Source organism: Medicago truncatula, chromosome 7, assembly GCF_003473485.1.
Source record: "Medicago truncatula cultivar Jemalong A17 chromosome 7, MtrunA17r5.0-ANR, whole genome shotgun sequence".
NCBI lineage: Eukaryota > Viridiplantae > Streptophyta > Magnoliopsida > Fabales > Fabaceae > Medicago > Medicago truncatula.
In genome coordinates, this window is record NC_053048.1 from 31,298,590 (window position 1) to 31,314,509 (window position 15,920).

At 36.0% G+C, this 15,920-nt stretch overlaps 3 protein-coding genes across 4 annotated transcripts; 1 reads left to right on the forward strand and 2 right to left on the reverse strand.

Annotated features, from left to right (window-relative positions):
- Nucleotides 1–201: 201 nt before the first annotated feature.
- On the forward strand, nt 202–5,510 carry LOC25498726 (pentatricopeptide repeat-containing protein At3g09060). Its single transcript, XM_013593660.3, is given in 5 exon segments — nt 202–428; nt 431–2,805; nt 3,107–4,041; nt 4,382–4,500; nt 4,716–5,510. Coding segments are annotated over 2 exon segments (2,085 nt in total). The 5' UTR covers nt 202–266; the 3' UTR covers nt 2,354–2,805; nt 3,107–4,041; nt 4,382–4,500; nt 4,716–5,510.
- LOC25498727 (uncharacterized) lies at nt 4,057–5,205 on the reverse strand. 2 transcript variants are annotated; one of them, XM_039827567.1, is made up of 3 exons: nt 4,840–5,205; nt 4,277–4,758; nt 4,057–4,193 (listed from the first exon to the last, which is right to left on the reverse strand). In XM_039827567.1, exons 1-2 carry the CDS (start codon nt 5,170–5,172, stop codon nt 4,312–4,314), a joined length of 780 nt encoding a protein of 259 aa, XP_039683501.1. In that variant the 5' UTR covers nt 5,173–5,205; the 3' UTR covers nt 4,057–4,193; nt 4,277–4,311. The 2 variants fall into 2 exon arrangements, with proteins under 2 accessions (XP_039683501.1, XP_013449115.2); XM_013593661.3 differs by having other exon boundaries at nt 4,057–4,758.
- Nucleotides 5,511–7,727: 2,217 nt separating the features above from the next.
- Nucleotides 7,728–10,467, reverse strand: LOC25498728 (protein NRT1/ PTR FAMILY 8.1). Its single transcript, XM_013593662.3, has 4 exons — nt 10,184–10,467; nt 9,715–9,932; nt 9,045–9,595; nt 7,728–8,674 (listed from the first exon to the last, which is right to left on the reverse strand). The coding sequence occupies exons 1-4, from the start codon at nt 10,287–10,289 to the stop codon at nt 7,843–7,845; spliced, it is 1,707 nt and encodes a 568-aa protein (XP_013449116.1). The 5' UTR covers nt 10,290–10,467; the 3' UTR covers nt 7,728–7,842.
- Between the last annotated feature and the right edge of the window lie 5,453 nt (nt 10,468–15,920).

Here is a 15,920-nt window from a genome sequence, read left to right on the forward strand (position 1 = left end):
TGATCATATCAGTATGTATAAACATTTACCTAGTGTCATATCAATTCTTATATAAAAAGAGTTATCTTGACTATTGAGTAATAATTCTAATGTCAATAACTATTTTGCCCAACAAAATGTACATAAAATTTTGATGCATAAACAATTAAAATGACTTGGTACCTAAAACAAACATGTGCCCTATATCCTATATACAAGCATTTGCATAATCAAAACCTTCAAATAAGCAATGCATAATTCAACTTCAACTTTGTTCCCACCTCAAAATGGTGAACCTTCCCAAACACCTCACTCCCCACCACCTCCTCAAACTCATCTCCGCCCAAACCAACCTCACCTCCGCCCTCCGCCTCTTCAACGCCGCCACACGCCACCCTAACTACACACACTCCTCCGCCGTCTTCCTCCACATCCTCCGCCGCATTTCCCCCACACCACCCTCCTCCATTCCCACGCCCCCCACATCGTCCACACCATCCAAAACACGCAAAATCTCATCTGCCCTGAAGACATCCCTCTCACTCTCCTCAAAGCCTATGCCAAAACCTCAATGCCTGATCAAGCGTTGAAGCTTTTTCAGAATATGTTTCGGGTTTTCCGGTGCCGGCCCGGTATTCGTTCTTTTAACACACTTCTTAATGCTTTTGCTGAGTCTCATCAATGGGATAGGGCTGAGAAGTTTTTCGCGTATTTTGAGACGGCGGGTGTTGAGCCGAGTGTGCAGACTTATAATGTGTTGATGAAGGTTTTGTGTAAGAAAGGGGAGTTTTTGAAGGCGAAGAAATTGGTGACGTGGATGTGGAGTGTGGGGATGAAGCCTGATAAGTTTACTTATGGAACTTTGATTAATTTGTTTGTGAAAATTCGTGATTTGAATTCTGCGTTGGAGGTGTTTGATGAAATGTCTGAACGAGGTGTGGAGCCGGATGTGGCTTGTTATAATATTATTATTGATGGGTTTTTTAAAATGGGTGATTTTGTGAAGGGGAAGATGATGTGGGAGAGGTTGTTAAGGGTGGAGACGGTTTTTCCGAGTGTTGTTAGTTATAATATTATGATTAGTGGGTTGTGTAGGTGTGGGAGGTTCAAAGAGAGTTTAGAGATATGGGAGAGGATGAAAATGAATGATTGGAAGCATGATGCTTTTACTTATAGTGCGTTGATTCATGGGTTGTGTGAAGGTGGGGATTTGGATGGCGCGAGAAAGGTTTATGAGGAGATGGTTTTGAGAGGGGTTAAGGCGGATGTTGTTACTTGTAATGCAATGCTTAATGGGTTGTGTAAAGCGGGGAAGGTTGATGAGAGTTTTGAGTTGTGGGAGGAGATGGGGAATTGTGGTTCGCGGAATGTGGTTAGTTATAATGTTTTTCTTAAAGGGTTGTTTGAAAATGGGAAGGTTGATGAAGTGATTAATGTGTGGGAGGTTTTGCGTGAGATGGATTGTGATGTAGAGTCGACAACTTATGGAATATTGGTTCATGGTTTATGTAAGAATGGGTATGTGACTAAGGCTTTGCGGGTGTTGGAAGGAGCTGATGATAGAGGTGATGATGTGGATGCCTTTGCATACTCGTCGATGATAAACGGATTATGCAGAGAAGGAAGGTTAGATGAAGCGGCTAAAGTTTTGAATTTGATGGATAAGCGTGGATGTAAATTGAACGCTCATGTCTACAATGCACTCATCGATGGGTTTATGAAAAATAACAAAGTTGACAGTGCTGTTCAAGTCTTTAGGGAAATGAGCACCAATGGTTGCTCACCTAATGTTGTGACTTATAATATTGTTATAAATGGATTTTGCAGAGCAGAGAGATTTCCGGAGGCATACCATTGTGTTGAGGAAATGCTGGAGAAAGGGTGGAAACCGGATCTTATCACGTACAGCACGTTGATAGATGGTCTTTGCCAGGGCAAGATGAATGAGAATGACACAGCACTTAGATTGTGTTATCAATTTCTTGCGAAGGGATTTAAACCTGATATTACAATGCATAACATTGTCATCCATAGACTTTGTTCTTCTGGCAAAGTGCAGTATGCTTTGCAGCTCTATTGGATGATGCGAAAGAGAAACTGTGCTAATCTTGTGACCCACAATACCATTATGGAGGGTTTTTACAAAATAGGGGACTGTGAAAAGGCGTCAAAGATTTGGGCTCAAATCTCAGAAGATGGGCTAAAACCCGACATCATCTCATATAATATTACTCTCAACGGACTCTGCACTTGGGGTAGAGTAACGGATGCAGTTGGGTTTCTAAATGATGCTTTGGATAATGGTGTTATGCCAACTGTTATTACTTGGAACATACTAGTTAGAGCTGTGATTTTTTATGGGGAATCAACTTGATGAAAAATAACTTATTTTGGTTCCCACTTTTTTCTTATGCTTGTCGAGTTCATCAATTACAGGCATATACTTCTGATGCACAAGCATTTTATTGGCTTCCCACCAGAAATATGACCAATGATATGAGGTTTGAGCCTAAGAACCATTTGTTGGTATGGGTACTTGGGTGCAATATGGCTTGGAGCTTGGCTGTATGGGGGTGCCTGCAGTTGTCTGAACACAAAGGGTCGTGTGTTTTCATTTAGTGGGAAATTTTTTAATCTGCATCAAGCCATACATAAGTTGATTGTTTTCATTAAGACATTGGGAGTTTGAGGCAGCAATTACTATACTCCTGTGATTGGTACACCAATTTGTTAAGCTACAGAGAAGGATTGACCTTGTATAGTTATTGTTTCTCAATATACATATTTACATGATGGACGATGCAGAGCTAAATTTAGCTTCTCAAGGTACATTTCTAAAGGTTGAGAAAATAACGTGTTTCTATATTGACACAAGTTATAAAGAATTTAATCAGCATCACATGATAACAAAGTTACTCAGATTTTGGTGATTTTAGTGATATCACCAAATATCTTCTGTTGTTGATGCCAAAGCAAATCTGCATGATAATATCAGGCCCAAGTTGTAAGACTATACTTGGGTTTATTATATCATGCAATATCAATTAAAAAGCTATTTTTACCAGAAACTTGCTGCTAAGAACAGTAAAACATTAACTCATTTATTTTCCTCTTCATTGTTGAGCAGATACACATAGATTTCCCGAGGTATATCACCGCGTCAAGGAAATGTTGGAGAAAGGGTGGAAACCAGATATTATCACGCACAACACGATGATAGATAGTCTTTCTCGGGGTAGGATTAGTTAGGTTGTGTTGTCAGTTTCTTGCAATGGGCTTTAAGCCTTACATTACGATGCATAACGTAGTCATCCATAAACTTTGTTTGTCTCGCAACGTATGCTTTGCAGCTCTATTGGATAGAGAGAGAATTTGGTTAATCTTTTGACCGGCAATACCATTATGGATGGTTGTTAGACTGTGAAAAGGCATTAAAGATTTGATCTCAGAAGATGTGCTAAAACCTGACATCATCTCATAATATTACTCTGAATGGAGTCTGCTCTTGTGATAGAGTAACGGATGCAGCTGGGTTTCTAAAAGATTCTTTGGCTCATGGTGTTCTGCCAACTGTTATTACTTGTAACGTACTAGTTAGAGCTGTGATTTTTTATAGGAAAATCAACTTGATTTAAAATTACTTATTTTGGGTACCACTTTTTCCTTATGCTTGTTCAGTTCAACAACTACAGGCATATTCTATTGATATACAAGCTTATTCTATTTATATTTGCTGGTTTCCCACTAGAAATGTGATTAATGATATGTTTAGGTTTGAGCTTGAGCATTGTGTAGCATTTGTTGGTGTGGGTGCGATACAGCTTGGAGTTTTCCCTAAGGGAGTGCCTGCTGTTTGCAGTTGTCTGAACGGAAAGGGTCGTGTGTTTTTGTCGAGGGATATTTTTTAATTTGCCTCAGGCCATAGAGTTGGTTGTTTCGTTAGGAAGTTGGGAGTTTGAGACAGCAATTACTATACTCCAGTTTGTTAAGCTACACATAAGGATATGACCGCATATAGTATTTACATGATGGAAGATGCAGATGCAAATTTAGCTTCTCAAGGTACATTTCTAATGGTTGAGAAAATATGTTTTTTCTGTATTGACATAGGTCATAAAGAATTTAATCAGCATCACAGAATAATCCAGTTACTCAGATTTTGGTGGTTTTAGTGATATCATCCAATATCTTCTGTGGTTGATGCCAAAGCAAATCTGCATGATAATATCAGGCCCAAGTTGTAAGACTATACTTGGGTTTATTGTATCATGCAACATTAATAATAAGCTGTCTTTACCATAAACTTGCAACAAATAACCGTAAAAATTGAACTCATTTATTTTCCTCTTCATTGTTGGTCTTTCTTATGGTTCTAGTTTCTGCTGACATGTTTTGTTCATAGACGAACTGAGAAGTCAAAGCCACAAGAATTGCTCCAAAAACTGCAACTTTTCTCCAATCAGTCGAAGGCGACGCAATAGAATAAACTACTGTAAAGGTCAGCAGGCCAATGAAGAAGAGGTAAGCGTTTTTCCTGATTCCGCTACCAGCCTTTAGTCTGGTTACATCTTTAATTTTTTCCGCCTCCTCTTTGGCTTTTGCTTTATCAACAACAGGTACCTTCTTTCTGAGGTTCTTAAAGAATAGCCCTTCGTTTCTGCCGTTTTCCATTTGAACTTCAAACTCTGCTAACTTGTTTTCACGCTCTTGAATCTCCTGTCTGTTAATTTCTGCAGATTCCTCGAATTCTAGCATCTGGCTCTCCATGTTTGCTGTTATCTGTTAAATACAAAGTGAATATAAGAGTTCATTTATTATTTACATTTCACACGGTGAGCTCGAAAGTGGAAGCAAGCATACTCTGGCACTAGCTTCATCTAATTCTTTGAGTGCATCTTCTCCAATCTTTTCAAACTCAGAGTTTGCTTTTTCACCAAATTGAGTTAAGTATGCAGATCTCTCATCAAGATATTCTGTAAGGCGGATTTTTCGAGTTTGAAGCGTGACAATTTGGGCTAGAAGTTCTTGTTTTTTTGTATCTCCTGGTTGAGGAGCTTGAGAATCAGACCCATTGGACTTGCAGAGGCACAAAGTATAACTTCTTGTGTTGTGAAGTCTTTTGCAGTGGATATTACACTTGATCTTGTTCAGTTTGAAGGAAGGATGTAGGGATTTCAGAGCAATCATCTTCATAACAATGGAAGTAGTATTTGCAAGGGTTCAAATAAAAAAGAAATATATTAAACTGAGGGAGAAAGGGAATGCAGCATGACCAAGCTTAAGTGTGTTAACAGCAAGTATTTTGGACCTCCCATTATGTTATCCATTTTAAACAAAGATGTGGACATTTTTGTCTTCTGCTAGAAAGTATCCACTGCCTTTTAGTTTAGATGATAATAATAGGAGGATTCCAACTTATCCCTTCAGTGGATATTTGTAATTTGGTATCTATATAAATCTGACTAAAAAGAATACTAGTACTAGACAATAATTCATTACCATTGTGTTTACGTGATGCACTTTATGATTTATCTATTGTGTATACGAGGAGATACTAATTACTTGTGAATGTAATTTATATTTCTGTTTAATAGTAATTGGCTTAATACATCCGTTGGTCTCTTAACTTAATTCTTTTTCTCAGTATGATCCCCTAACTAAAAAATGTCTCAAATTGGTCCCTTATGTCTTTTGTCATTACTTCTTTTGGTCCTCTCTCTCCGTTAGTTTTTTTAATGACTATAATTTCAACCATTCGATTGCATGTCTATTGTATACAACAATGAGCAACCAACACCTAATTTTTTCCATTTCTTCATCTTCTTCCTTCCATCAATTCTTCATATTCATAGGAATTCATACAATAAAAAAAAATCCGTTTTCCTCTTTCTCTTCTCTCCCACTACACAAAATCTCCAAGATCCAATCTCAATTCAATCCAAAATTCACTCTTCTCAGATCTCAATCAAACCCTAACTCTTTTCTTCTTCGTCTTCTCCTTTCTCTCTCACCGGATTTCGTTTTTCTCCGATTCATCATCTCTGGTTTCGGTTACGTCTCAATTTTCCGACGAGATTTTACCCTTTAATGATGATTTTATAGTAGTTGTAGTAGATATTGTTGCAGAAGAAGAAGAAAATGGATGATATGGGTGCTTCATTCGTTGCTGTTCGAAGACCCATTCCCAACGTTTTGCTCTTGCTGCTACAACAGTGCTTGTTAAGCAAAATGGAAAAATGGAGATAAGCATCTGTTAGAAATCAGTAACCGTTAAAGTAATGTATTGCTGAATAAATACTCAACAATGATGGTTGTGTGGTGATTAAAAATTATGATTAATTATTTTTATTTTTTTTGGGATTTTCTGGACTTTATTTTTAAAGATTAGGTTGTGTGGTGATTAAAGATGAGGTTTTTTTTTTTTTTTTTGGGATTTTTGGATTTTATTGATGAAGTTGTTGTTGAAGATCATGAAGAGATGAGGGAAGAAGAAGATGAATCAATTTTATTAGGTGTGAGTGGTTCACAGTAAAGTACAATAGACGCCACATGATTCAACGGTTATCTTTTAAAGGAAAAAAATCAAATGGTTAAAATTAAAAAAATTAATAAGGCATATGGTGGACCACTTTTAAATATGGTTCACTTTAGACATTTGATGTTAAAAACTAACGGAGAGGACCAAACGAGGTAACAGAAGAAGACATAAGGGACCAATTTGAGAGGTTTTTTAGTTAAGGGATCATACTGAGAAAAAAGAATTAAGTTAAGGGACCAAAGGATGCATTAAGCCATAGTAATTCAATGTGAAGTTTTGAATTGATTTTTAGCAATAATAATAAGGGTGTTTTTAACCGGTGTCCCAGACACTAGTTAAGAAACTAAAACTAGAAAGAAAAGATAAGATTATATTAAAAATAGCACTTTTTCAACTTTCAATAAGTATATGTATATTACACAATTTTCAAGATAATATTTTCTTTTATAATTCTTTAACAAGTGCCTCGGAGATACTTGTTAACATTTCTCTAATAATAGATAGGCTTAATAGTCACATTTGATGTAGTTTTGGTTTTAATAAAAAAAGAAAATTAGGCCTAAAAGTAAAAACAACGACTGAGATTTAAAAAAATTGTAATTTCAGTTTTAAAAGTGGTCAATTTTGGCCTTCAAATAGTATTTTCTATTCATAACCAAAATTGAGACAATAAATTAGAAATTTAGGGGCCAAAAATCACTATTTTATGGGGCTAAAATAAGAGATGGGACCAAAGTTTCAACAATTATTTTTTATTTTTTTTTATAAATAGTGTACCACCTCCACTATAAACTTCTGCATTGAAGAGAAAGTCATTAGGCTTCAACCAAATGCACCACGTTGTGGTGATAATTGAGACCAAAAATTTGATTTAAAAAATGACTATTTTCGTGAATATGATAAAATAGGAGGATCAAAAGTGCAATTAAACATACATTGGTATTATTAGGTCAACTAAGTCCTTTTTAATTGCTATTTGTATCTTTGAAAATCATTCTTTGTTAGTAGCTCTTATTTTTTTTCTTGCGCAATGGTCTTATACATTCTTTGTTATTTCTCATAACCAAAGTGTGGTTATTTGAATAAAAAAAACAAATAGGTTGACTTAAAATATAAGATGGACTAATGTACAAATAAAAGATAGGATTCTGAAACAAATCTTAACTATGAATATGAATTTCACGAAATTCCGAAAGACTAACATCAGAATAATCTCTTCATTTACTAAGTGCTCCAAATAACATCCATATGTACAAATAAATGTATAAGAACATTTCCAAGATAAAAACTAATAGAGCTATGTTGTCTTGAAGCCAATATGATCTTCAGTGAGCATTTCCAACCACCTTCTTATACTTGTACCTCTTTGCAATCCATAGAAACACAAGGAAGTTGAGAAAGCTAAGAATGGTCAAAAGCCAGTAAAAGTAGTCAAGATGTCCTCTATTCAGATTATCTGGTATCCAACCAAGATTACCATTTCTTGTGGTAACTTTTGTTACTATAGTAACAAGCAAAGTACTAATGTAATTTCCAATTGCATTAGTTGTGAGTGAAAGTGCAACTCCTAAGCTTCTCATTGCATCAGGTGCTTGACCATAAAAGAACTCCAGTTGACCAATGTTGGTAAAAACTTCAGCACATCCAACAAGAAAATATTGAGGTACTTGCCAGAATATTGACATAGGGATAGTCTTGGCATCATAGTAGTTATTCTTTCGGATCATATCGAGACGAACGACTTCTAGAATGCCGGCGATGATCATGGAAAAGATTGAGAGGACAAGGCCTATTCCCATTCTTTGGAGCTGTGTGAATCCGTGTTCGTGGCCGGTGAACTTTCTTGCGTAAGGGACTATGATGCGGTCGTATACCGGTGCCCAGAAGATGACGCTTAGAGTGTCGAAAAGTGAGAGGGAAGCTGATGGGATTTGGAAGTGAGGGCCTATGTGTTGGTCCATTGTGTTGCCTTGTAGAACAAACATTGTGTTCATTTGACTGTATACTGTTGCAAAGGCAATCAGTGTTGCCCAAACTGGGAGTAAGTTGATTATGGATTTGAGTTCTTCAACTTGTGTTACTGTGCATAGTCTCCATGGATTTGTTAACTCTTTTGTGCGATCAGTTTGTGTCTCTATGGCTGCCTTATCCAAACACCTGCATGGATTCAACAATTTTTTTAATCAGAAAGGGCATAATATAAATCAAACTTTAGAGTAAATGGTTGCAATCAATTACGTAGACAAAATCAATTATACTCGAGAATACCCTAATGTATCAAAAATCGATTATGTACTAGTGGAATTCAGTTTACTTCCTCGAAAAGTGGAACCAAACATACATAGCGAGTTTGAGGGAATCATGGTGTTACCATGATTTTGGCAAAAGCTATACTTTAGAGCTTTCACTAAATCACATGGTCACTATAATTTCGTCAAACTCACAATCGATTTAAACATGTACGAAGTCTTAAAAAATACGCAATAGAGATACTTGCAAAATATTTCTAATTGCTATAGTAACTCACCTTAAGTTGTTTGTATGATCAAGCTTGCGACTTCCTTTGATGACAGATTCAACATCAATAGTCTCATGAAGAAGATTCTTATCTTCTGGCACTTGAAGTCTCAATTTCCTACAAGCTGCAACCAAGACTTGGCAAATCCTTGTAAGAGGGCTTCCACCAGGTATTTGAAGTCTATAGAGAACACTACCACCAAAGAAAAATATAACTGCAAGGACCATTGCAACTGCAGGTACTCCAAAACCCCATCCCCAACCAACATTCATCTGTATCCAAACCAATACCGACGAAGCAATGAGCGCACCAATGTTAATTGAGAAGTAAAACCAGTTGAAGAAAGAGCTCTTCTTTTTCCTCTCTTTCTCATCTGTTTCATCAAATTGGTCTGCACCGAAAGATGAGACACATGGTTTGATACCACCAGTTCCAAGAGCAATCAAGTAGAGGGCTATGTACATTGCTGCAGTTTGCGCCGATGTTGGATGGCACACATTACCATCACATGATGGCTTAAGTCCAGGTACAGTAGCAGACAATGTTAGAAGTACCATTCCCTGCAGAGAAAATCAACATTTGTTACTAACATTGTTCTCAAAATATAATGAAACTGAACATGTTGAATTGAAAACATGGTTTGCACCAATAAACAATAATTTTTGTGGTCTAAACTTACAATTACATAGATAACAGAGAAGCTAGCAATTGTCCAATATCTTCCCAAGTATGAATCAGCTAAAAAGGCTCCAAGCAATGGTGTGATGTAGCATGTGCCTGACCAAGTTGTGACACTTTTAGCAGCAGCTGCATTTCCCTGATTGAAACGTTCGCCAAGATAGTTCACCAAGTTTGTACTCATACCATAGTATGCCAATCTTTCACAGCATTCATTTCCTGTCACCAAAATGATTTGAAATTCAGTATCTTAAGATCTTTAAATTCTAATAGACAAGCATATATACAAAAGTGTTCTCAATAGCGGCTCTAGCGTGGCGGTATTTGAACATATTGCTATACCAGCGCTATAGCATAGTGGAATTTGAAAAAACGACTATTTCCCGCAATTGACAACACTGATATACAAACATTCAGATACATTATTCAAAGTTTACACAACATTGTTTCTATAAAGATTAATCCTATACCAAGAATGAACCAGCAAGCTTTCCAGTTTCCAGTCTTTTTCTTGTTGGCAGGTTTTCTGTAGATATCAATGGTCCCATCTTGTGTGTAAATGTCTTCTTCTGCCATAGTATCAATGCAGATTCTCTATTCAATGATTCTGTTTCTCTTTGTTATCTTCAAAGACTCAACAATTTGTAGGCTTCCTGAAAAAATATGAATAGATAATTATAAGTCCAAACTATGAAACATAATTCTAAATTGAATTGGCTAATAGAACTTGCATACACAAAAAAAAAGGCACACTATGTTGATAATTTGATATCAAAGTACATAAAAAATACAAGCCAACCTTATGATAACAACACTTAACAGAAACAATATATGCCCTTATAAGGGTATTACAAAGTTCACTTTCTCATCATATAAAAATGACTAATATACAATCTACTTTCTTATCTTATATCATAGTAAAATGACTAATCAACCAACAAAGAGTGTCAGTGATCTTTTTTTAAATAAAACCAAAAACTGCACCTTTGTGAGTTTTTTGGCGTAAAGGTACAATTTTCCTCTTCTTGGCAAGTTTTAGGTATCAGTCAATATTAATAACAAAAACTAATATTCATGGACACGATGGCAAATGAACATAAAAAAAAAAAAAAAAAAGAAATCATACGAATTCATAGCACACGCAATTCAAAGCAAAACATATCTCAGCATTAAGGTGAGTAAATATGCGGTACAAACTATAAAGCATACGCAATACACAAACACGAATATTGACACATCATCACATAAAATAATTTAAAAAAAAGAAAGAATACATAATTCAAATTTAATTAGATGTTTCTTTGACCTGGTCGATGTTGGATACTGCCACTGAAAAACCCTAACACAATATTATTTTGTTTGAGGGTGAAACCCTAGCACAATATTATCTACTTACAAAAATAAAACACTTTCAACACAATGAATTTTATTTAATTCAAGAAACCAACCAAACCAAAATCGAATGTGAAAGAAAGAAGAAAAAAGAATCTAGAAACAGTGCATGTAATTAAGTGATGATAACAAGAGTGTGACAAAAATCATGAAATTGATTATTTTGGGCACATAGAATAAGAGAATTTTGGCACCTTATCGTACGAGTAACAGCAAATATGAGCAAAACTAGAAAGAACAGTTGTGCTATCACATCAAATCATATCACGATTTCATCAGTTATGAAATATGATATGGTTCTATGTAATGTATGCAAACTTTTCTATCGTCAATTAATTGGTCAAATACAGCTGCAAAGCACATCACTCTCTTTAAAGTTTTAAATAAGGCTTTCCTATATTTGAAAATAATTACGATTAAGGCTTACCTTTTTTTTGGCGTTGAAGAAAATCGGTTTACCTTCTTCTCGACCAATTTTTTATAATCTATTCTAAATGGTTCTAAACTATATATAAAAGCAATATTAGGGTTACTTTTTCCCTTCAAATTATATCTTTAAACAAATTTGACCTATAATAATGGAATATAGTTGATGTCTTTCAAAAAGATTAGAATCCTTTATTTTTTTTAAGGAAAAAGATTAGAACTTGTATTTGTTATATTGTTGGTGTACTTAAAAAAAGATAAATAGTATAGTTTGTTACATATGAAAGTGCAAAATAATAATTATATTATTGTTTGTTATAAAATATTTTAAAAATGCATATTTTTTTAATTTTTTTTCTTAGCAACAAAAAACAATAATTATATTAATAATTAAAGATCTAATAAACTTTTTTCAAAAGAGCAAAATAATGATAATAAACATTTCTCTAAAGAGTAATAATATATTAAAATAGAATGGTGTTTATGGAAATAAGATTATAAAATTAAATAAACTAAATTTCAAAAAGCGGGTGCGGGGCGGGGGTGGCTATAAGCATCCCCTGACCCTGACCGCGTACTAAAAACTCAGATTTCCCCCACACCCGCACCCAGTTAAATCGACTTTTCTCTGTTAAATTCGGGGCAGGGGCGGCTGGGTCTAGGCGGGGGCGACTTTTGTTGCCATGTCTACCTGAAATTGTCCTTAAAACGTATAATATCCTTTGGAGTCTAATTCCTAAACAAACCCATATGAAAAGCACCATACACCTTACTGACACGACCTTAGATCCATAAGGCGGCGAGTGCGTGGAGGCAAGGGAATGCTTTGGAGATGTTGTCATGGTCGTGTTCCATGTCGATGACAACTAGGGGTGGGATTAGTTTTCCCTGAAACAGACATTATGCTTTGTTTTTTTTCATATTGGGAAGAATGTCCGGGCTAAGTGCATCACAAATTGTAGAGTTAAACCAAAGCCTCCTAAGGATGCAAAAGTTGACAAGAAACAAGTGAAGAAAGACACAGAGAAGAATAGAGATGTTGAGAAAATCGTGAGCGCTTGGAAAGAGTTGGTCGAATCTCTTACGGAGGAATCATATGCAAGTGCTTTATTGAAATTCAAAGAAGTATGACTAGTACAAAATACCCCCTTTAATAGCACTCATTTTGGCTCTTAATAGCGCTTCTCAAGCGCTAAGAAAGCCCCCGCTATAAAAGGTCAAGAAGAAAGAGAGAAAAGAAGGGAAGTGTAAAAGAAGGGAATGAAGATCTAACCAGAGAAGAAAGAGAGAAACGTTTTCACCACCACGATTCCGACTTCGATTTCGACTTCTTACTTCGATTTCGATTCTGACTTTGATTTTGACCGAGGAAGCTGGTTTGGATTTCAGTTTTTGAGTTGAAGGACGGTGGAAGCTCTTTCGAGAATGAAGGAAGGACGGTGGTTGGAGAGAAAGTGGGGTTGAGTTTTGGACGGTGGAAGCTCTTTCTTTTTGGATCAAGGAGAGAGAGTGTTTTTTTTTTAAGGAAGAGAGTGTGTTATGTGTTAGTGTTAGTGCGCGAAAATGAAAAAAGTCATCCGCCCTTTTTTAATATTCATATAACCCAAACATAGCGTTTGTGAAAAACGCTATCTATACCCCCTTCAACAATAGCGTTTTCTTAAAAGCGCTATTAGTACGAACAAGAATAATAGCACTTATAGAAAAGCGCTATCTAACCCAGTTTTTAACAAGCTTTTTTTAGCGTTTTCTGAAGGGTGCTATAACAGGTCTATAATTTGCATTTTTAATAGCATTTATCCAAAAACGCTATTAAAATTGTGCTATTAAAAGCCAAAATTGTGGTAGTGTATGCATCCCATTTCCTGAATTCATTGTATATGTTGAAACCACGGTTTTGAACCTTAAGAAAAAATTTGTGAGGGCAGGGACGAATAAAGTCTTGCATCTAGGGTGTAGAACCACCAACATTGTTGAATCGGCTCATGGAGTGTTGAAAAAATATTTGGGAGTAGTGTGGGTGATTTGGCATCATGTTGGGATGAAATTGACAAGATGATGCCGTGCAATTTGGTGTGATACAAGGAAATTTTGGGAGGAACAAAATGGTCTTAGAACACAAATACAAAAAAGTCAAGATGATGAGAGACTTGGAGGGTTATGTATCTAGATGCGCATTAAAATTTATCTATGATGAATTCAAACGCTCCTAGACATTCGAATTTGATAAGGAAGATTGTGGTTGTGTGAAAAAGACATCGTACAGGTTACCTTGTGCTTGTATTATTGCCATGAAGAGTAAGCAAAAATTGCCTCTTGTATTGAATGATACATACCCTCATTGGAAAAGGTTAAGTGTACAAGGAGAAGAGGTTGATGATGATTTTTCTGTGATGGAGGAGTGTAATGGTATTCAAGAAAGTCTCAAGAAATGCCCATACAAGATGAAACTCTACATCAAAGAGATGATGCGTCAACTAGCATTTCCGGAAGCCACAAATTTATCTCCACCTCCAAAAAAGGTGGTAACCAAGGGAGCACCTAAAAGGAAGAGGTCTACAATCAAGGTGTCATCAACGGGTCGAATCCTCTCTAAGTGGGAGGTTATTGATTCTCAAAATCCGGATAGTCAACCTTCACAACCCAAGGTCACTTCCAAAGAGGAAAGATGCACGCCTTGGCTCTTACTCCCGCTCACAGGCTTCATCGTCTACTTCAAAACCTTTTTGGAATATCCCATACATTTCACAAATTCCAAATATCGTGAGACCTTTTGTTGAAGAAATTGTGAATGTTAAAGGGGATGGTAATTGTGGATTCTGGGTCATAGCTAGGCACTTGGGGATGGATGAGGAAGATCATGTATTGGTTTGTCAATCACTTACTCATGAGTTGAGAAATTATAAGAGTGACTACATGTCGATATATGACACGAAGGACCGTTATAAAAAAATCTTGAATGGTTTACACCCTCCAAAAAGTAGAAGTGGTATTGCGCCGGTAGATAAGTGGTTGACCACTCCGGATATGGGTCACATTATTGTTACTTGCTACAATAGACCTGTTTTTCTATTGACTTTGCATGAAAAAGGTATACGTGAGACATATTTCCCTATCCGAAGTGCTAAACTACTTAAGCCACAATCCTACATCATGTGTCTTTGGTTAATTCTAGATCACTATCTTCATGTTATTTTGAAAGAAGGCTGTTTGTTACCACCGAGTTGTATGGAGTGGATGAACAACAAGATTGGTGAGGCGGAGAAATGAACTTTTTATTTTTTGGATAGACAAGACGCATTCAATGAACTCATGTCCAAGGAGTCGTAGCCGCCAAAGAAACCAACAAATGAGCACAATCCAATTATTTGTGATGATACTCCCACTCCGAAAAAAAAAAAAACAAGAATTTGAAGTCATGGAAGACATGGAAGAAGATGGAAATTTAGCACTATCACTAGACTACTTAGATAGGTTATGAGACTTTTTGGTCGGTGTTTGTCCTATTTTTTGCACGATATCATACCGACGTGTTTTTTGGTGGCCGGATATGTAATTTGGATATTTGTGGCCAATATTTAACTAATATTGTATAAATATATGAAGTGATTTTTTTTTTTTTGTGGTCGGTTATGTCACATCAATTATTGCTCGCATTTTTTTATCTCTCATTATTCAACTATTTATTTTATCTCATTTCTCTCATATTTGTTTTTCATTATATTTTGTGAAGTTAAACATGTCTTAAGATGCACAAGATCTAGTTAAACTTCATGTTCATTATGTAGATGTGAAAAAGAGGGCTAGATTCTTTGTAAACCCCACCGACAAGTTGGACGTGTTGAAGAGAAAACTTGACGACTTCTTTATCCATATTGGTTCAAATCAAAGAACATGTGATGTAATAGTAGATGTGCCAAGCGTGGACTTGGGGGAGGATAAGGAAGAGGAATTTTGAAAGACCGTATATTTTCCACAACTTCTCAAAGATGATAGCGTTTATGTGCGTTTATGTGATTTTTTGTTAAACTGACGTAATTCAGTTCAATTATGAGTGTGTAAAGATTACGTGTCATTAATGACATTGTTTGCATTGAATGCACATCAGTACATCATTTAATGTTGTACTGATATATCCGTAAGTGTGAGTTAACTCACGCAGGTGTCAATAATTAGCATGAGTTAACTCACAAAGTGTTTTACACTTGCGTGACTTAAGCCACACTGCGTGAGTTAATTAACACAGAATTTTACACATGCGTTTGTTAACTCACGCATGGGTATTTTGATCAATTTGGTTGGGTGGGAGCAAAACTTGTTGGAAGAATAGTTGAATTAAAAAAAATATGCTAGACAATAAGTAGGGCCGACCCAATAGATTAAGAGACA

Bases quoted from the DNA above. Each gene is read 5' to 3' on its own strand.
- LOC25498727 (XM_039827567.1), bottom strand. From the start codon at position 5,172: ATGAAGATGATTGCTCTGAAATCCCTACATCCTTCCTTCAAACTGAAC. The intron at 4,759-4,839 runs GTATGCTTGCTT...TGTATTTAACAG, and splicing joins TAGATGAAGCTAGTGCCAGA to ATAACAGCAAACATGGAGAG.
- LOC25498728 (XM_013593662.3), bottom strand. From the start codon at position 10,289: ATGGCAGAAGAAGACATTTACACACAAGATGGGACCATTGATATCTAC. The intron at 9,596-9,714 runs GTAAGTTTAGAC...TTTTCTCTGCAG, and splicing joins TCTCTGTTATCTATGTAATT to GGAATGGTACTTCTAACATT. The intron at 8,675-9,044 runs GTGAGTTACTAT...GAATCCATGCAG, and splicing joins GATCATACAAACAACTTAAG to GTGTTTGGATAAGGCAGCCA.